General features: G+C 40.1%; 1 protein-coding gene across 5 annotated transcripts in view; it reads left to right on the top strand.

The window, feature by feature from the left end:
* LOC135502261 (neural cell adhesion molecule 2-like) overlaps nt 1-21956 on the top strand; it is an 81352-nt gene that overhangs the window by 43689 nt on the left and 15707 nt on the right. For 4 of the 5 annotated variants that reach the window (XM_064794939.1, XM_064794934.1, XM_064794938.1 and 1 more), the window contains exons 3-14: nt 531-821; nt 1507-1644; nt 2046-2159; nt 3118-3405; nt 3802-3888; nt 4045-4215; nt 4783-5010; nt 5217-5330; nt 5626-5928; nt 6250-6513; nt 6892-7155; nt 7439-7477. In XM_064794939.1, coding sequence (XP_064651009.1) covers nt 531-821; nt 1507-1644; nt 2046-2159; nt 3118-3405; nt 3802-3888; nt 4045-4215; nt 4783-5010; nt 5217-5330; nt 5626-5928; nt 6250-6513; nt 6892-7155; nt 7439-7477 — 2301 coding nt within the window. The remainder of the gene's footprint in view (nt 1-530; nt 822-1506; nt 1645-2045; nt 2160-3117; nt 3406-3801; nt 3889-4044; nt 4216-4782; nt 5011-5216; nt 5331-5625; nt 5929-6249; nt 6514-6891; nt 7156-7438; nt 7478-21956) is intronic. The other variant, XM_064794935.1, reaches the window with a different exon arrangement.

Below are 21956 nucleotides of genomic sequence, written 5' to 3'. Positions count from 1 at the left end.
CCTGGTTCTTGTAGAGAATTTTCGACTGGAGAAAAACTAAGATTACGTTGGCTTTGTACAAAGGATCTATGAGGATTTTGATTCAGTTCAGTTGAAACTGAGACTGACATAACTTGTAGGGGTCTATCAGAGTGCATGTAAAGTTGTTAGAGCCCATGAAGTATACATTGGTTTTGGTGTTTCATGCTGGGTTAGGAATCCACACCCCACGTCCCAGTTGGACAACTGAGATAAATGTCCACTACGACATATTTTACATGCTTCTGAATTGACTTAGCATATTTTCACCGTCACGACATATTTTACATGCTTCTGAATTGACTTAGCATATTTTCACCGTCAGTGATAATGTAAAGCTATTTCTATAAAAGGAAGGGCTTGACTTGTTGTTATATATTCCATCATGGGAATTGTAAACTCCTTTCCAGTTCAAAGTACTTTTCCGTGCCTTATTTCATCTTTATTCAAAACCGTCAACAGCAAAACAATCTCAATCCTTTCTTAACCAATTGTCGTTTTTCTACTTCCAGTTGCCCCCGGTGCTCCGTCAATCTCCACCCAACCATCTTCAAACCTTAAAGAGGGCGGCACAGTCGAACTCGACTGCATTTCCAATGGCGGCAACCCACAGCCAACCATCCAATGGTTCCGTCAAGGCGTCGAAATTGCGTCAACAACGACAAAAACGGGAACGTCGACCAAAGGAACGTTACAGCGGACTCTAACCTATGACGACGATGGAGCTGTTTTTTTGTGCAAAGTTTTTAACGAAGTCAACAAAGACAAACCGTTGGAAACGCAAACAGTTTTAGATGTGCAATGTAAGTAGATGTCGACGGGTGTTGTTTCAAATTTTCTATTGTTTTGTTGAAAGAAGTTGCAATGGAAATATGTAACCCGTCACAGCAAAACCAAGCGCATGTTGCTCTGACATTGGCAGGTTGAGACGGACTGTTTGTTCATTCCTCAATTGTATGCCTTTTCTGAAATATGAGGACATCAATTTCTTCCATTATCTCCTGGTGTCATTCAGGCTCATCTTCTGTGCGACATGCGCCTGGTTTTGCTGTGACGGGTCACATATACTACCCTGGCACAGAGACAATAATATTCGTAGTTTTGTAAATATATTGCAGGTTTCGCAACAAGAACAGGAACTGGGAACAGTGTTTTTGATTGAAAAATGTTTGAATTCCTAACAAATATAATAGGAATTGTATACATTTGGAAAACAGGTGGTTTGTGAAATCAGCAGTGCTGCCATCGCTGAACTAAACATGGTACTGAATCCAATAGTTTAGTGATCTGTGGACAGATAGCAGCACCTCTTGGTGGAGTTGGACCATCACAATAATAACTTGATCGAAAAAGGAGTTTGGACCCATGGGGAACTTGCTTCGAAGGACAGCTGTCTATGTCGTGACTGCACGAAAGAAGGAGCAAAAAAAGCTGCTCTGCCCTCATTAATAATTTAATGAATTTTCATTATTTTCTAATTTCTTCCAGTTCAACCTCGCGTGTCCTTCCGTCCTTACAACCCCCTGGTTGCCCTCGAAGGTGCGTCAAGCTATATAGAATGTGTTGTCACTGCTAATCCTAAAGAGACGTTGGTCTCTTGGAAGAAAGGGACTGCAGACAAGGGAGGTAAGTGTGTGCAAACTTATTTCAATTAGGAAGACAACTTACAGTCCAAATCACAATTGACATCCCTTAATTCGCGTCAGTGCTGTGCCATTGACGTGTTACCCAGAGCGTTGGTCACATGTCAGACGTGCGAAAAAAGGAAGTTGCCCAAAAGTGTGTTTTTGACTGTAATTTTTGAAGGAAAATATTTCAATTTCAACATGTCATTTTATCCCCCCCCCGAGGGCCTTTTGCCCCCCCCCCCCCAGACCAAAAAGCCTGCTAGGCCCCTGATAGTACATATTCATTACCATGTAATCCAAAACACTCGTTTCGTTGAACTTTCCCAATAAGATTTTCGAGAAAGAATATATGTGCAATTTCATCAAATGTAACTGATTAATCTTCGCCATCTATTTCAGCGAATTATAATTTGACGTTTGTTAGCGTGGCGAAGTCTGATGCGGGTAATTACACCTGTGAAGCAACAAACAGTATTGGCACTGGACGTGACACCATTGATATGCAAGTCCAATGTAAGTAACGCTCGCGTATCCCTATGGAGTCCACTATAGGCTACTGTCCACCTATGTAGGATCTTTTACTTGCCCTGGCATAGACACTCAGGTACAAGGGACCACGGCTTTTAGTCTCATCCGACAGACCCTCAACTATTTCATACGTTTTTAATGTACGTGTTGTGAAGAGCCAGGAATTTTAGTTCCTTGAAAGCCACGCCGGTTCATCCAGAAATACAATCCTGGGTTCTCCCCGGGATCAAACCCGGGCCCTATTTCGTGGTAGCCAGCAGTGTTAACCACTAGGCTATGAGGCAGAATCACTATCAGTTCCTACCTCTCCCCGATTGTGGGATTGTTCCTGATTCTTACACAAGAAGGCAGCACTAGCGTTCTGGAAAGCACAGATGGCAGCACTAGAGTTCTGTAAAGCACAGATGGCTGCACTAGAGTTCTGGAAAGCACAGATGGCAGCACTAGAGCTCTGGAAAGCACAGATGGCAGCACTAGAGTTCTGGAAAGCACAGATGGCAGCACTAGTGTTCTGGAAAGCACAGATGGCAGCACTAGTGTTCTGGAAAGCACAGATGGCAGCACTAGAGTTCTGTAAAGCACAGATGGCAGCACTAGAGTTCTGTAAAGCACAGATGGCTGCACTAGAGTTCTGGAAAGCACAGATGGCAGCACTAGAGCTCTGGAAAGCACAGATGGCAGCACTAGTGTTCTGGAAAGCACATATGGCAGCACTAGTGTTCTGGAAAGCACAGATGGCAGCACTAGAGCTCTGGAAAGCACAGATGGCAGCACTAGTGTTCTGTAAAGCACAGATGGCTGCACTAGAGCTCTGGAAAGCACAGATGGCAGCACTTGTGTTCTGGAAAGCACAGATGGCAGCACTAGAGTTCTGGAAAGCTAATTGACTCAAACTTAAATATATTCGCCCTTTTTTCCTTATTTTAATTTTTTAATTTTTCAGATCCGCCCATCGTCTCTTTTGCAAATCCTGGCCAAACGTTCAGAGAGAAAGAAAAAGTGACCCTCACGTGTACGATCGATTCAAACCCAGCGGCAACAACCAATCAAATTGTGTGGAACGAACTTAAGACAAATACGCGGAAATCGCTTGGGCGCACTTTAGATTTTGGTCTGATTGACCGTTCGGACGCAGGGCGTTATTCGTGTAATGTGACGAACAGTCTTCAGCCGTCCGGCCAGAATCTGACTGAGGGGCAAGGAAGTGCTGTTATGGATGTGGTTGTGCAGTGTAAGTAAATGTCGTTTTTGAAGATATTCTTTTGGTTTCTTTTATTGAAATCAGGGCGGGGAGGTTTATTGATATATACAGTAGAACTTCTCTATTTAGGACACCTTTGGGACTGACAAGTGTTGTCCTTAATAGAAAGGTGTCCTGATTAGAGAGGTCAAATTCAATGAAAATGACCAATTTAGGACCAGATGCAGTGTCCCTAATAGAGAGGGTGTCCTTATAAGTGGTGTGTCCGCTAAGGGAGGTTACACTGTACATATCTGGCACTTGGCAGCCAGTCTTAAACGGTTGGTCAGTCCTCGAGGTGAACACCTCAAAATATTGCCCTGCGAAGTCACTTCACAGTGGTATCAAAGCCAGTTTGACTTGATTATGTAATCACATGTTTTTCAGATCAACCTGGTGCAGGAAGCATAGCCGAAACTGGTCAGATCAAGACAGGTGATAAGACGACACTCAGGTGTACTACATTAGTGAGCGGTAAGCAGTGATTTATTTTGAATATTTTAGGATCCACTACCAGGCTTCCACAGGTTTGTTGTTTGAAATGTGTTTGCTGGGATACAAAGCACAAGGGAACCTAGAATCTAGGGAACACAGATCTGTCCAATTCCTTATTCCGCATTGTGTTTTCAGGTCTGCCAGCTGCTCAGTTCCGGTGGACGTTAAAAGATGGCAGCACTGTAGACAACGCTGGTGTTTATGAAATACCAAACACCAAGCTATCAGATGCGGGAAAATACAAATGCATGCCTTTCAATACGATCGGAGATGGACCGACAGCAGAAATAGATCTTGAAGTTGTTGGTAAGTGTTATATTCACACCAGAGAGGGCCTAGTTGAGCTTCAGTGGTCTGGTGGCTTGTACCCATGAGACCATAGTGGATTTCTGATAGACATTCACAGTGGAGACCACAGGCCAAGTGCATTTCTGATCAAACTTAACAGTTGGAACCAAATTGCCACGTCAACATCATTTGTTATTATTTCCTTGGTGTCCACTGTCTGGGAACACCCCGGGGCGCTCTGACTTTGGCACTGCACATCTGTAGTGCCTGTGATGAGGAAGTCTCACACTCTCCCATCTTCGTAAGTGATCGATTTTTGTCGCAACCATTTGGGCCTAGGGCCCCGCACTCACTTCAGAGTGCATTATTAATGGGCTTCAGCTCCATGAAGCTTTCATCAGTGCACCCAGCCCCTGTGGATTTCATGTTCCCAAGGTAAGTATACGTACATTGCCACGTCATTTAAATAAACTTAACAGTTGGATGACAAACTTATGCACTTGGATTTTAGAAGATTTCGAATAAGTCTGCACGAACTCCATCAGTTGCCTCCTAAACATTAAAACTTATCTCATTCCCTTCCAGAGACGCCCCAGTTCCTCAAAACCCTCTCCCAAGACCACCAAGCCAACGAAGGCACGGCCGACTACTCCGTGAATTGTCAAGCACGCGGGAAGCCTGCGCCAGCGATAAACTGGTTCAAGGACGGGCGAGATATATCTCGGGAGAGCACGTTGTATAGCTTTACTGCATCGATCGGAAATGTTGGTACCGAAGGGAGTAAAAATGTTACAAGCATTTTGATTTTTAAAGGTAAGGAAAATGAATCTTTACAATCAAGTCTCATCTTTTGGAACCGTTAAGTGGGGTGAAATTGACCCCGCGGCTGAAATTGCCCTAACTGGCTAATTCTTATTTGGGTCAAACTAGGAAAATTTTAGGCCCTTGCGATAAAATTTTTTGTGCTTAGAACTTTTGTTTTTGACCATAACATGCTATAATCTTCGTTTCTCTTGCAGGTTCGGCAAGACCTGATGGTAATCGACTCATCATCGCAGATGCCGGGAACTATACATGTAAAGCGTCAAGTGATATCAGCTCGGTGTCATCATGGGGAGTACTCGTAGTCAATTGTGAGTAGAATGATGAATTGAAAGAACAATGACTGTCATTCTGTGGGATCCAGAAATTTGGTAGGGTGGGGGGGGGGGGCCCAGCCACAACCAGAGACAGGACAAACTTTATGATCTTGGAAACAAGGAGTTTGTGAGAGTCTGCAACCAGTCAAATTTGGACATTTATCTGCCTTTTTTTTCTGCCATACATGTACAGAGGGCTAAAATAAGGGGTAGGTTTTTGCTTCTTCGAGAGATGGCTGTTTAAAAATGCTCTATAAACAAATCAAATGATGTGAATTTATCTTTCCAGATGCACCCCGCATGGAGATATTAACGACCAAGATTGGCACCGTCCCGAACGAGACTGTTGTCATGACCTGTGCCTGCAACGCCGTGCCAAAACCAACCTTCAGCTGGTATCTCGCAACAACAAAGTTAAACGACGACGGAATTAAAGTTAAAATATCGGAAACAAACCCGCGGCCGGGTTATCTGTACGTCAGCCGTTTGACGCTGACGACGATCGCCGAGGCAGATTTTGGGATTTATTATTGCAAAGCGAATAATGCATTGAGGCCCGATAATCAGACTGAATTCAACTTGACAAAGAAAAGTAAGTTTTTGTCGTTATGTTTTCGAGTCAAATTTTGAAATTTTTGCACAAAAAAAACATCCTTCAAATATTAGAAAATGTGGCCCACGCTGTTTGTTAGAAATTTGTAATTGTAATTTGAAATTTCCAATCGCATATATACATACTAAATATAAATTTCAACATTGCTGTTCTGTAGACTGATATACAAATACTATAAATACCAAGTTTCAGCAAATTTGTATGCATAATAACTGCACTGCGGCATTGTGCATAACTGCATTTCTATTTTCCTGGACCACCATTAATAACAAATGGCCACCCCTCTAATGTTATTTTCAGGTGTACCAGAAGAACCTGCCGGCCTCGTTTACCTGGCGGCAACCTGGGAGTCAGTCGAACTAAAGTGGGAACCAGGTTTCAACGGCGGACATCCCCAAAACTTCGTCGTTCAATATGATGGGAAAGAAATAGAAACCTCACCGAGTGTCAATACTTTCAATGTGACAGGACTTTATCCGAATCGGACTTATACGTTTAAAGTCCTCGGGAAGAACGCCCTGGGGCGAGGTTTAGTGTCGGATCCAGTTACAGTTACGACGAAAAGTGAGTCGCATTCTTTAACCCTTTCAGGGCTATGGCAATTTCAAGAAAAAGTTCAGAAGTTGTGGAATTTGTCCAAAATAGTATTGATCTTACAGAACTGGTTTGATTGGATAGCGCTGACCAAGCATTTTCATAAAATGACTGTGGAACTTACTGTGGAACCTCCTTTAGCGGACACCTCTCTAATGAGGACAACCTCTCTATTAAGGACACTAGTTTTTGGTGCCAATTTGTTGTTGCCATTTAATTGGACTTCCCTAATCAGGACACCTCTCTATTAGGACGGCATTTGTCAGTCCCGAGGGTGTCCTTAATGGAGAACTTCGACTATATTTTTAAAAAATCTGTCAGAATTTAACCAATTTTTTCCCCTTACAGCTGTTACACTGGCTAAACCAAAAGACGTCAACTTCAGCAAAAAAGATAATATCGTGCATTACACGGCGTCTGGTTCGGATTATTGTGTAAAAGTCGATATATCCTCCGACGGAAAAAAATGGATAAATTATCAAAAATGCGCGCCGGTGCAGGACAATATAAAAATAGAGAAGCAAGACTTTGTCGTCAATCACGTCAACTTGACGTTATGTCTGCAGCATCGGCAGGACATATGTGGGGAGCCGCCGGTCAAGGCAAAAATATGTAAGTATTTGAATTTGAATTTGAATGCGGCGTTGTTGTTGTTGTTGTTGGTCGTGTTTCAGGCGGACCGTTTTTGAATGGACGGTGGACAAACCTTGCCCATCGAGGCTAGAATAAGGCGTTCGTTACCAGAATATTTTGTTTTTCAGTTTTCCCTAGTGATAGAATTGATTTCATTGGATATGTTCATGCTAGTTTCCTTCTGTTACCCATTGAAGATGCAGGGGGGCTTGGGGGGGGGGTTGTCAGGCCTACATAATATTCTATTCCTCCTTTCTCTAAGGTGAGGACGTATCCTCCATGGGAGTCTGCCCGGGACGAGGTAGGACATTCATTTTGATCAATCCCAAAACGGTGGGCAGTTGGGTGGAAAGTTTTCTTTGCTAAGAAATTTGATCACTTCTACTTTTGCTAGATTTTACGTTGCATTTCAATTCAATTTCGAATTCTGAAGATAAATTGTAAGAGATCTTCAAATAGTTTTGTGTGTTTGAATGCTCTATTCCCTAAAATAACCAAATTAACTTCGACGTCTGACACAAACAGAAAAGACGTAGTTTTGGAACACCCTGTCCTGTTTTGCACCACCCAAACGTCTGAGTTTTTTTTGGGATGCAGCGTGTAGGCCATGTTTACAGAGGACCAGTCAGTAGAGCTGATCTTGCCTTTATTTCACCTATTTCTTGGTTTAGAATAATCCGTTCGTATATGCCTGCAGTTTTCCTGAAATTATAGTGATCTTTTGGCAAGTCCTTCTGCTGACCTGTCCGATTTGCTTCGTAGAAAGCATCGCTTTAACTGGTCGGGATTTTTTAATGTCATGACAGTATTTCTATGTCAATTGCGGCTTATGATGCTGACTCACAGGCCACTGAATCCCAATTTTTCGTCCCCCTTACTAACGCTTGATTCAGTAGCCTGTTGCTAACTCCTGTCCAACCAAAATCTTTCTCAACAGGTTTCCATAACAAGCGTTGGTTCGACAACCCAACAACAGGGTGCAGCACTGTGCAGGAGATGAATTTTCACAATGATTTCATTCTTGCACACTAGGTGGAGACACTGTAATTTTGCTTACAGCTTTATTCAATGGCTGTTCTCGTTCAGAGAGTGCAATTAAAGGCAGGTCCTACTGTATAAACAGTTCCCCATGCAAATTGCACACTCATCGCTATTGTATTCTTTCAAAGGTAAATTCACCCGCAAAGTATCGCTGATTAAACTTTCACAACCACGATTAGGTCAATTTCGATAGATTTGAATCACTGCCACTTCGGCTGAAGTGCTGTCGGCAAAATTAAAGGGTATTTGAACCTAAGTACTGTTGTTCCCGCACATCATACGCAACCACATACAATTGTCAGTTGATGACACCGCCTCAGGCAGCATGAGATTTTTAAATAACTTTTCCTTTTAGTGGTTTTGATCAAACATTAGTTTCATCCATCGATTAAATCTTTTCATTTTTGCCATTGTTGCATATAAGTTCGTTTTTTAAAAACTATTTGTTGAAGTTTCGGGTATTGGCTGTGGTTTGATGCTAATGTCATCTAGTCAGCCTCAGGGGGGCTGATCTGTTGACTGTTTAAAACTTTATCGCTGTGATTTTTCGCGCACTGTTATGCAAATGAGGCTGGCTTTTTCAATGTTGCAGAACATTGATTGGTCGTAGTTATACCTTCAGCTTAGATTCTGGTACTTTTGTACATATCACTTCGGTTTTGAATAGACTCCAGTGACATTTATCTCAGAAGTCCTCGTAACAGAGTGGATTCATGATAGAATTTCAGGGTTAAAGTTTTCCTTGGGGCCACAAAGTGGATAAAGGGACATTTGTTGTCGCTAAGGAAACTTATCTCTTGTTTCATGGATGGCAACAGGGTCTTCCCTAATCTTCTGTCAAAACACTCGAAATTCCTTTACGAAGTTTCGAATTTCTTACAAATTTCTTCAATGAATTCATTGTGTGGAACAAATTTATTTTGGGTGGATTTAATTGAGGATGTATTGGTTTGTGGTTCTAGAAGTTGTAGAAGTGAGAGAAGTGAGAGATTTATGACAATTTTGTCAGATTCTGATACTCAGTCTCCGAGCATGGCAATTTTAGCAAGGGGGGGTCTATGCATCAAAATTTAGCAAATCTTCTTAGCACCATGGTGATATCTTCTCTACACCTTTCTATACAACTAAAATATGCGTTATTCAATTGTGTTCACTCTCGTAGAACAATACAAATTTGTTCTCTTCGCTGAGAGTGTGATATTGATACCTGGTGCTAATTACTAGGAACAAACGAAATCATGACGCCGTTGTATCAATATTGACAAATACCTGGAGTGACTCATTTGACTTTTAGTCCAACCCAAGTACAGTAGAACCTCTCTAATAAGGACACCCTTTGTTCTGACCAGTGCTGGCCTTAATAGGGAGGTGTCCTGATTACAGAGGTTAATATCAAACCGGATAATTTCATAATTTTAGTCCAACCCAAGTACAGTAGAACCTCTCTATAAGGACACTCCTCCAAATGCCAAGTGTGCCCTATAAGGGAGGTGTCCTGATTACCGAGGTCAAGTTGTCTTGAAACGACCCAATGAGTCTATAGAGAGAGGGTATCTTGCTAACAGAGGTGTCCATTAAGAGAGGTTCCACTCTCAGAATTTTCTACAGTTTGGAAGAAGCTCCTCTAATACTTTAGTTTAATGAGATTTTGGAACCTTCAACACATTTTTTTCTCCAGATTTGTATTAAGACTTAGTGACTTTGTATTTGCCTCCAATTATTTTTTATGGCAAGTACAGCCCTTTTTAACAGCTCCAGACTTGCAATATTACAATAGTGACTCGGGCACCGACCAAATAACTAGTTAGTATTAGATGTTTAGTGTCAAAAGCCCCCGCTGAAATCTTTACACTATTCGGTGTAATGTTTCTTTTAGTCTGTGACAACATTGACACAGGGCCTAGGGAAGGGGCTGGCAGGGTTGAGCACTTGAAAAGCCGTGAATCAAAAATAATTGCAAAAATGTTTTCTAACTGTGCTTTTGGTATCACCATAAAACCCATCAAAGAAAAATGTCCTCTTCAAGCTTCTGTGGTTAAAATTTTGGAGAAAATATCATTGTGGAGCGTGGTGGCCTACAGTTTAAGGTGTTTGATTCTCGATCCGAGGGTCATGGGTTCAAAGTCCAATCTGATTATTGCTCTGTCCATCACATGTTGAGCTTAGGCTACCGTTTGAAGGACGGCTGCCACTGACACCCCAGAGTACCTCTATGGAGACTGACGATAGTAACAGTTGTTGTTGAAATCGCCCGTCTGCTGAGCGCTTTATTATGTTGTTCTGTGTAGGCGTCTGATCATCCTGATATCGCCTGAAACTATTGCCCAAAGTTGGGATTATACTGAATACTGGTGTGATCGAGTTTCATTACGCTCAAAGGATTTCATATTCAAATTCATCCAATATGATCATTGGGTGGTATGATGATTATCAGTGATGTGGACAATGATTTCAGAAAAGGGATTAAGTGATTAGTTGTTGGATTTTATAAACCGATTGAAATATCATGATATGGGTGGGAAAAAGGAAAGATGTTCACGACAGATAGATTTGTTTGAACGTTTTTTCTATCTTTGCATTTTGTCATTTAGGACAGTTCTGAGCATCAGTCCATTTATAGTCCTGAGTATCAGTTCATTTAGGACAGTTCTGAGTATAAGTACATTTGGGACAGTTCTGAGTATAAGTTCATTTGGGACAGTCCTGAGTATCAGTTAATTTTTGGGCAGTTCTGAGTATCAGTTCATTTGGGATAGTCCTGAGTATCAGTTCATTTGGGATAGTCTGAGTATCAGTTCATTTAGGACAGTTCTGAGTATCAGTTAATTTGTGAAAGTCCTGAGTATCAGTACATTTGGAGACAGTCCTGAGTATCAGTACATTTGGGACAGTCCTGAGTATCAGTACATTTGGGACAGTCCTGAGTATCAGTACATTTGGGATAGTCTGAGTATCAGTTCATTTAGGACAGTTCTGAGTATCAGTACATTTGGAGACAGTCCTGAGTATCAGTACATTTGGGACAGTCCTGAGTATCAGTACATTTGGGACAGTCCTGAGTATCAGTACATTTGGGACAGTCCTGAGTATCAGTACATTTGGGACAGTCCTGAGTATCAGTACATTTGGAGACAGTCCTGAGTATCAGTACATTTGGGACAGTCCTGAGTATCAGTACATTTGGAGACAGTCCTGAGTATCAGTACATTTGGGACAGTCCTGAGTATCAGTACATTTGGAGACAGTCCTGAGTATCAGTACATTTGGGACAGTCCTGAGTATCAGTACATTTGGAGACAGTCCTGAGTATCAGTACATTTGGAGACAGTTCAGAGTATGATACAATGGCCTGCTGTAAGAGGATGCAAGCCCAATAAAACTGAAGGAAAGGCATATGTGATAAAATTCTTCAAACTTCGCCAAGACCAGACAAAAAGTTAAATACACATACGTTGCCTTTGATCCCATTGTGACATATGAATTCAAATATTATTGCATTCCGTTATGATATCTCATGAAAGTTATCGTTCCCTCTACAAGAATACCCCTCCAGCGTTACACGTTCATTTTAAACAAGGCGTCAGACATATCATACTAATATCCGAGGGAAAGCTTGCGTTTTGGCGCAATTTGTTACGCTGTGTCGAATTCCTGACTTGTGCGTGTTCGGACATGCCAAACAATGTTGATGACAGTATCACAGTTTTTTGTCATTATAGATTTGGAAAGGACATGTTTAGGGTTTGTTCTGTATGGTGTGAAATACTGACTTGCCTAGTCGTAGGGGTAATTTGAGGCGAGCTTTCTGAAAAATGTGACAAATAATGGCTGAAATACTGTGAAATATTCGAGAAGTTTCATCGCAAAAAAGATATATGGCATCTTTATCATTTTAGTGATAACCATGTGAAGGCATTGCAAATACTTTGACTGACATCTCCACCAAATTTCGGAGCTTTCAGGCAATTAGTCAAAATTTTATGACGAAAGATTTCCACAACTTTCCAATGCAGCCATCTTCAGTTTTAAAATTCCAAACGTTGAAGCCTTTTTTCTCGAAATGGCAAAAACAGATATATTGTTCTTAATAGTATCAGTACATTTGGGGACAGTTTTTCCATTTTTCTCAAAAGTAGAAAATATAACTTGGATGAATGGCAATTATTCTATGAGGGTGATGATATTTTTGCCCACAAGGCACTTCACTGTAATGAAACGAAATGTACCCATTAGATCTGGGTGCACTTTACATCTTAGCCCCACTCTGGGTGCAGATTCAAAATTTGAGCATCTCTCGTAAAAGTGATCAACCATCACGTCCAGGTACTCATCTTTGTAAATACATGTTTATCATCCATGGACATGCAACGGGCACTTTACTTGAAGGAGGTCGGAACTTCAAGAGGAAAATGTTTGGCCAATTTGGAAAGTGCAGATGTTTGATGAGTATGGATATCTATTTCACAGAGAGCGTTGCCAATTTGAAATCATACAGTGGAACCTCTCCTACCAGACACCTCCCTATGAAGGACACCCTCTCTAATAAGGACACTGGTTTTGGTTCCATTACCTGTCATTTCCATGCAAACTGACCTCTGTAATCGGGACAGCACTGGTCAGTCTCAAGGGTGTCCTTGATAAAAAATATGTATTTCATGATTTTTATTTCTGCGGGTCTAGTTTATTTGCAAATTCCGCGCAAAAAACTTTTAGAAAATTTGGTGGTCCACAGCACTGGTACACTTCCGAGGGTCAATTCGAGGATTTCTAACTGAAAAATCCTGGAGATGGCTAAACTAGCCAATTTTCATGACTTTGAAAGGTGACTATACAACTTCTGGCAAGCTATAGACAGGTAAAACAAATCTAAAGAAATCTTTAGGAAAGTGTCATAATTGCCCAAAAAAGACAAAAAGTGTAGAAATTCACGACTTACCAGTTTCCGATGATCTTGCTACGTTTTCTGTCCAAAAATGGCGACCACTAGCACCGAGAAATAATAAGCCAATCAAAACTGTTTATCCAATTACCAGCGATTGGTCACACAATGTATCGAATAAACAGGTATGGCGAGAGTAGTATGTGGTAGAGACCATTTTCTCGGAGGGGTGGTGTCCGAAAAGGGGGTCCACTTTAGTTCTGTTTGGGCCATTGATTGGTCTTAGCCATCTGGCTCATTTGTGTGAAATATTCATGCAATGTCAATGGCGGTTGTAATTAGTGATGATATGTCTTATTTTCTTTCCATTCGGAGTTGTTTTGACCTTGGGCAAGTCACTTGTTATGTTGTCACAGAATCGCCTTACACTGGCTTTGAAAAGTAGAACCTCACTACTGAGGACAGCCTCATGACTGACAAGTGCTGTCCTTAATAGAGAGGTGTCCTGATAAGTGAGGTCAGATTGAATAGACACTACGAATTTGGGTCCAAAACAAGTGTCTTAATAGAGAGGGTGTCCTTAATAGAGAGGTGTCCTTAATAGAGAGGTTTCCTTAATAGAGAGGTGTCCTTAATATAGAGGTGTCCTTAATATAGAGGTGTCCTTAATAGAGAGGTGTCCACTAAGGAAAGTTTTGCTGTATATGGAAGTCAGTCCCAAGCATTATAAGAATATCCACCACAGCTTGTCAAATAGAAAGATTTCTATTGTTTATTTCGGTCTGGACATTCTGTTCATGCCTTTCAAATCCAATAAGGTGCACTCTTGTTGTCTCACACTTTTGTAAATATGGCCAGTATTTACCACCATGTTTACAAATACCCACACACTTCTATTTCTCTTGTTTTGTTGAGGAAACATTGTCCTAAACAGGGTTGAAGTGGGTCCTAACCTGCTTAAAAAACAAAAGGGACAATCGCCGGACGTGTGGGTCATAGTCATGGCATGTTTCTGTGTAACAAAGCAAAATTAGAAGAAATGAGGCCAGCAAAGGGCATCACCTGTCTTCAAACTCTATTAAGTGGTTGGCTGGCTTTGAATGGATTTGAACCAGCAACCTCCTGGTCTGGAGTTTTGAAAACTTGCCACTGCCCACCCTCAAACAGTATTCTTACCACTACACCAAGGTGGGTTACCCTGATTAGAAATTTGAAATTAACGTTTGAAAACATTTGAATTGGAGCATAATTTCCCAAAAATGAGGGCACGTGCCCCTTTCTCTGAGTCTTGGAGGCATGCCTGATGAGTCGCTGTCCTTGTTTACAAATTGATTCGGGACCCATTTCGACTCAAGGGTGCTCTGCCACTGGCAGGTGTGGTCCAGCTGGGGCTTAATGAGGTGGACATGAACTGCCCTTGTTTGGGCACAAGCCAGGCTGGTCATCATCTCGTAAGACGCCGGCCATTTCTGACCAATTAATTGGCTTAATTATTGATATTGTAGCAAGTCGGCTAACGAGGCAGGGGATCTGAAGCCGGAGATATCTCAAATATTAGATGCACCCAAGTTGCAATAGCATTGATGACACAAGAGTTATTAGTTCCACATGTGAGTTGATGATAATTTTTGGCGAGTGTACTGGATATTCAAGTGATCCCAATCTTTCTTCAAGCTGTATCTGCTGGTCTCACCCATGACCCTCTTGGACCTGGTGTCAGAAAGGTCATAGAGTTGAAATCGCCCCCACCATTCGAAGTTTCCCCGGCCATTTTCACAACAGAAGCCAACCTCGAGATTAAGATCTCACGCCATAACGGGACGTTATTTCTGGCCATGAATTGCCGGTTTACAAAACTGGATGACCAATTCTGGCCGAATATGTCCGGCTATTTGAACCTAAATTGTCGTCATTTTCCAAAGTGACAACCTGGTTTGTAACGGGAGACTTGAATTTAAGATAACGAGAAATCTAAAATTATTTCTTAACTATTTGTTGCACCACACTGATGGGTCATATTCCACGTTGATTTTTGAACAGGAGTCAAATCTCGTTTCAGTGAAGCAGAGTGACTGACTGGTCTGTGATCTTGTAGCTTTTTGCGTCTGATTGACCCCACGACCCATAGGTAACAAACCAATATGTCAAAGCACTACCCGACCAATTCCTAAACCAACACACAGAAAATATTTTATCGATGTCACAAATTTTCTACTTCCATGCCCAAGCTTAGTAAATTGTTGTCAAAACAATGCCAAATTTTACACCAATTGGTAGAATTAATCAAGAATTTAGTACTTAATAATAAGTCAAGCTTGAGCACATGTTGTCTAACATTAATGCTGACCTCTGTTGATCATTTTTCGCCAGTGTTGCAAGGTGATTTTGGACATGGCTTGTGAATTCCACGAAAGTCTGTGGTTACATCCAGTTTAGTAACGTTAACTGTGTCTTCGGAATATCTTTTAGCGAAAATTTACAATCCCAGATCGGGAATAATGAAGTTTGATCGCATTCAACAATAAATCCATTGAACAGTGGGACTTATTTTGCCAAAAAGACCTTTTTTGGCCCATGATTGGGGATTGTTAACTTGTTCCTTTTTTTGGGGGAAATGAGAGTCCAGCTGGACCATTTATTGGCATGAAAACCAACTTTTCACCTGCCGAAGTTGTCCCTTTAAGATTGCAATCAAAACTCCACTGAAAGCTTTTTATACCCCTCATGGTATATTTTGGAGTTGGGTTCCTGTCAAAGAAATCCACGTAAATTAATCACACAAAGTAAATAAAGTGTTTTACTCAAGAATAACAAGAAACATTGCAAGATTGAACTACAAAAGAAGTTAACAGGTTTGACAAATAGATTTTAACCAATCTGCGAAAAATCGACCAAAGTTTACCAAAAATTGCTGTACATTTTGTACAGTTGGTTACACATTATACATACCTGTTTCTGGCAATCTTAAATTGGAACAGACTGGTTATAGTTGCCATTGTAGTTCCAAGTCCACCATGAGATCTATACCTGACACCCCTTTGTAAGACAGACAAAATGGACTGGTCGATTCCATGATTTGTAAAACCACTGGACTTTCTCTGCTGAGGATGTAAAGTTGATGTTTTTTCTTCGTGTTTCGAATTTCGGATATCGCTAAAGATGCCGGCCGGACGTGGTAAGATTAAAGCGTGTTTTTTGCGAGAATACAAAATTTAAGTTTGATCTAGATATAGATTTAGTTGCACTTTTTGGGTTCCAAGAGTCCAGAGTTGGTCGTTGCCTTGTGGTTAGCTGAATTTGCCTTGAGCTCATATCATCTAATTTTGAATGACATCATATAATTTTGTGCAAATTTTGTAATTAATGATATCAGATTTTTTGGGCAAACATATATCTTGAAGAAAGAAGGTTCCAGTTTCAGAAGTTTTTATAACAATTTTCATTGAAGACTTCAAGTAGACCTGGTCCGCTATTGTACTTTCACTTTTGTTGATGCTAAAATTTATCAAATTTGCTCTTTTTCACGTGGCAATACACTTAAATATCACGTGTCTGCCGAAATTTTAATCGTTAAAGCTTAAGAGTTGAAATTTTTGCACATTTTTGGTTTGTGTTTGATAGTACATTCAGGAAAAACAAAATACCCACGAAAATTCATGTTTTGCGGTATATATTTTTTGCGAGTTCTGTGAAGTTTCGTCTTGGTTTCATTGGCGAACAATCTCAGATCAGATGTACCAAGTGTAGGCACCTGGCTATACGCTCATCATAAGATCATGCACAGCTTACCAATAAGGCGGCTAATCTCTCAAATTCACACCAAGCCACCCCTAGGCCTATACGAACGACCATTGTCATGTCCTACCAGACCTGCATGACAAAGTTATGCGCGTGGATATTTTTCATGTGGCAATAGCCGTAGGATGTGTGCTCGGTAAACTTAACCCTAATTATGTTGTAGACTTTCCCAGATAAGTATCGAGATATTTGGAAAAAATCTCAAAAGTCTTGTGAAATCGGAAAAGGTTTTGAAAAAATAATTTTTATTCAACTTTTTTTTTCCTTTCGGTACAAGGAGGAGGATAGAGCACAACTCGCTTTGACAAGATTGAAATATAAACAAAACTAGGGTATTCTAACAGAAATCAACCTCCATATTTACAAGTTCTCAATCCCAAGTTGTCTAAATGCTAATCAACAGACATATTTGAAGTTCTGGTGTGAAATAGGTCACATTCTTTCCGAGGTCCATAACAATACTTTCACTCTGATTTCTGGTCCATACGTCACGATTATTATTGGTCAAATGGAGAAAATACATATACTTAGCATTTGGTCATCAAATGGTAATTAATTGGCATATGGTCCCTAATTAAATATCTCCCCAATTAGTGTGTCACCCATGGGGTCTCTCTGATAAGCGTGGTCACACATGAGCCTTTGTGCTCTAAAAGATTGTGTTGAACACTTTCATTTATGGTCCAAAGTGTCCAATGGTCTTCTGAACTCCTCTAATACTGGGAAATAGTTTTTTGCGTTTATGGGTATGATATGGCTGTAAGAAAAGGCCTGTGACACGAGATTATGTGGAGTCATCTACTAAAAAAAGACTACAGTGCGAAATAACAAATTTGGGCCAATATAGATTGGCCCAAATTTGAACAATATAATGGTCGAATTATGGCCACGGGTGATATGAATAAAGACTAGCAAATGCTTTTATCTAAAACTCCATGTACATTTACACTGGGCCTTTCTGTACAAAATTGAAGTAAAAGCATTTGCTAGTCTATATTCATATCACCCATTGTACGGTCAATGTTCAAAAATCCCAAATTTTTTTAGAGACATTGTTCTATTGGTGAAACAAAAGCGCTCGCACACACGTTTAGTCGCTATTTCACGTGTAACTTTTGCGTGTGGGTTCCAACGTCTGTCGAGGGAATTTGAAGTGGCCATGACCATACTGCGAGATGAGTGCAAACAAAATGGATTTTTTTCCAGACTTGCGATAACAATTGGCTATTTCCAGTGATGATATGTTTTGTTGCAAATGATAATACATCCATTTATGTATGTATATGTGAAGGATACACCACTTGTGCATATTAAGGCTTAAAAAAATCCCAACTGTCTGGGAAAGAAGCCTTGTGCTGAGACCATACTTCATCCAAACTTGTAAATTTTATCTGGAGGGAATGGCTGTACTGGCCCAGGATGTCAAGTCTCCGATTTAAACACTTTTCATCTTTTTCTTCTTGCTAAAAGCTGAGTTTGATACCTGGAATGGAAAGATCTTTGTCTCGACTCTATGTGGATGTTTGCACTTTCAAAATTGAACCAAAAATAAGCATTTCGGAGCCCGTTTTTTCAAGTGAGAGCTGATGGACAGATAACGTTTTTACAAGAAACTTTTTTAGACCTATTGCCATTAGCTTATCTGCATTAAGCGCTTTGAGCGGCCAGTTAATGGTTGGATACTGCGCTATATAAGACTCGTATTATTATTATTATCCCTGTACTTGTTACAGACAATCTTAGTCACATATCATGGTCCTTGCTCTGTATCTCCTGCAATTTTTAGGCGTCAAAAATAATCACCACATCAAACATTCACCCAATTGGAGAATCATGAAAAATTCATGGCTTTTTCTTCACGCTTCGATATTTTAGTCTGGAGTCCATTCCACATCGTCGTGAACTAAAGAGATTGTATATTTTGAGTATATTGTACATAATGATGTACAGGTGATTCTTCTCAGCTTAGGGTGACATTGCTGTTCTTTAGGATTTTCATGACCCTGTAATTGCCTGAACGATTCATGAATCTTGCGTGTTAAGTTGAATTATCTCGAGAAATGGAATGATGCCCAGCAGACCATAAGGCATGATATTTCACCTGGTGTATCTCCAAATACCTTATAGAACTCTTTGGAGGCCCTATACACACTCTGAAAAGGAAATGTTCTTTAGCTTCTGAAAAACCTGATTAGAGGGGTCAAATGAAATAGCTACAACCAATCTTGGTCCAAAAGTAGTGTCCTTAATAGAGAGGTAGAGAGGTGTCGGCTAAGGGAGGTTCCACTCTACTTCTGAAATCTGTTAATTAGTTTTTTTCTCCTGCCTATTTCTACCCCCCTTTGTGTGGAGCAGAATTAAACAGTATATCATTTCAGAAAAAAACCAGGCCTACTTAATCTGTTCGTATCAAATTTTCCACGTATTAAAATATAACAAAGGACGCGATCATGTGTGGGTCCCTTATTATAACAATATCTGTGGCCAAAAATCTATTCAAAGGCGGTTATTTGGTTTACGTAGAAATAATAAGTTTATATAGTAGTTGAGTAAGCGTGTTGCCTCGGACTATGCGCTTTACCAAACGTGCCGCAGGGTATTTAGCAAATATATAAAGTCTAACTTTTGGGGATTATACCATGATCCATAGGCCTATTTTCAAAAAATTGGTTTCAACCTAAAAGAATGAAATATTCTGGACACAAAGTACAATAATTGTACAGGTTTCTTGTATTTGAAACAGAAAAGGCACATTACTTTGTCATTTGGTACACTTTTGATTATGGGTTTGGGCCAGTTTCAATACAGGGTGAGCCAGTTTGAATTGGGGATAATTTGGATACCTACCACCAGCTACAAGTTGTGCCGCCTTGAAAAATATGGAAAGAACTGTACTAGCAGTGTGATGTTATGAAAGTTTGTCCAAATGTTTGTGCAAATTGTTTAAAATTCTTCCCGACACTAATTCAATGTTTGTGATTAATTTGGTTGGGTATACATTGGTAATTAGCATCGTCACATAGTGTAACTTCTAAGGCCCTTTATTTGCAGATTATAGCATGGGTTTAGCTTATATTGACCCTTTTACTGCCGACCTTGTGTAGGGGCCTATTAAGTTCTGTATTACTGGTAGTATCCTTGACATGGTCACATGTTGTAAATTTCATGCAAAGCTTTAAATAATAAGAAAACCACTCAAGCGGAGATATTACATAACATTTTGATACAATATGCATGGATATGTTAATCATTTGTTTGGTCTATTATATGTCTAGGCAATTGAATTAGTAATCCAATTAGATTACCATGATATAATGGCTTGATTGACAGGTGCCGTGACAACCCTATGAATTGAATTTTGGAAAAAAGAGCAACACCCTGAAAGGGCACCTCTCAAAAAGAATAACACCTCTTTCAAAAAGAGCAACACCCAAAAAAGTAACACCAAAAAGACCAACATTCAAAGAGCAACACCAAAAAAGATTAACACCCAAAAAGAGCAACACCAAAAAAAGTAACACCAAAAAGAGCAACATTCAAAAAGAGCAACACCAAAAAAAGTAACACCAAAAAAGAGCAACATTCAAAAATAGCAACACCAAAAAAGATTAACACTCAAAACGAGAAAGCAACCAGTGCAAATAAAGTGAAATTTGTCACTTGACCCATTTTCATTTCTCAAATTTCACAGTTTGCCCGAAAGCTCTGATCTCCAAAACTGGCCAGGGCTGTTTAATTGGTCAACAGCTATGATTTCTTGTTCGAATCTCGAGTGTCGCAAATTCTATTCAGATGAAATTTGTTCAAGATATTAGAAAGGTTACACCTGAGTTCTTGAGATCAAGGACTCTATATCGAGTTTGAAGAGTTCGTTGTTGCAAGTCTCGGAAAGGTGTGTACAGGGTGTTACAATGTCTTTTTACCATTTTGAAATTGTTAGACAGAGAGCATGGACAAGTCTAATTAATCGAGTCAAAGAAGGTCACAACTGGTGAAAAATACACTTTGAAGAAATTCTCAGCTGTATATGAACATTTGGTGTAGTTTTATTTCGTTAGTTTTCAGAATATATTAATTTTTGAAAATTCTGAAAATGGTAATTTTTTGGGAGACACCCTATATGTTGAGCCGCAGTAGTTTGATTTTGATTTGATTTAGTTTAATTTGATTTTGATTTTGTAACTCGAATAATGTCGGAACTGTTCAAATATCACGGGCTATTTTCTGAAGGATGCTCTTATCTTTGGCAAAATGAGTCATGTGTGACTGTTTTTGTCATAATGGGGTATTTTCGGATGTGCACCGTGATGATCTGAGAGCTCTTCAATTTTGGAGATTAGATAATCGTGAAAGTTCGCGTCGGCGGATATTATCTTGTCGCCTGTGATGATCAGTCTTAATCAGATAGGGAGAAACCTGTGACGAGTTCAATGGACACTTCACAAGATAGAGAGAATCTCAAGATGAAATAATGAGCACTTCACAATCAGGTGAAAACATGGCCTAAAGCAATAAACGGGAATTGCAGGACTTTTAGTTAACCCTTTCCAAACCCATTCGAGAAGATCAGTGACATAGTGGTCAGAGTGCCGGGCTCATAATCTGGAGGTCGTGGGTTTGACTCTTTGAAGGATCGTTGCTGTTTTGTCTTTGTGTCCCAGAGCAAGACACTTCATAACCCTAAACCCTTGGTAAATAAATTTGACAAATCTGTGATGTTTGCAACCTGTTGCTTTGTTTTGATGCCAGTTCCACCTGCTAAATGTGCCTCAGTAACAGAAAGTCATAGATTACAGAAGACACACAACAAATTCGTTGTTTCTGTAATGATTTCAAAACAAACAAATGAGCAAATGTCTTTTGTTCTCCATTTCATCAAAAGATGACACTGCACGCAAAACAAACCTAAAATGTCTGGGAAAATTTCTCAGTTCATGTAATTTGCTTCAAATGATTTGTTCTTGGTCCTGGTTTGTCCGATTCTCGCAAAGTAAGCATTTTTAGATAATTTGGACTTGGAAGTTTTGGATGAAATCTAACATTTTGTTCAAATGTTTCATTT

This window comes from Lineus longissimus, chromosome 18, assembly GCF_910592395.1.
Source record: "Lineus longissimus chromosome 18, tnLinLong1.2, whole genome shotgun sequence".
Taxonomy (NCBI): Eukaryota; Metazoa; Nemertea; class Pilidiophora; order Heteronemertea; family Lineidae; genus Lineus; species Lineus longissimus.
Note: the sequence above shows the minus strand (reverse complement) of the source record. Positions and strands in the feature narration are given on the sequence as shown.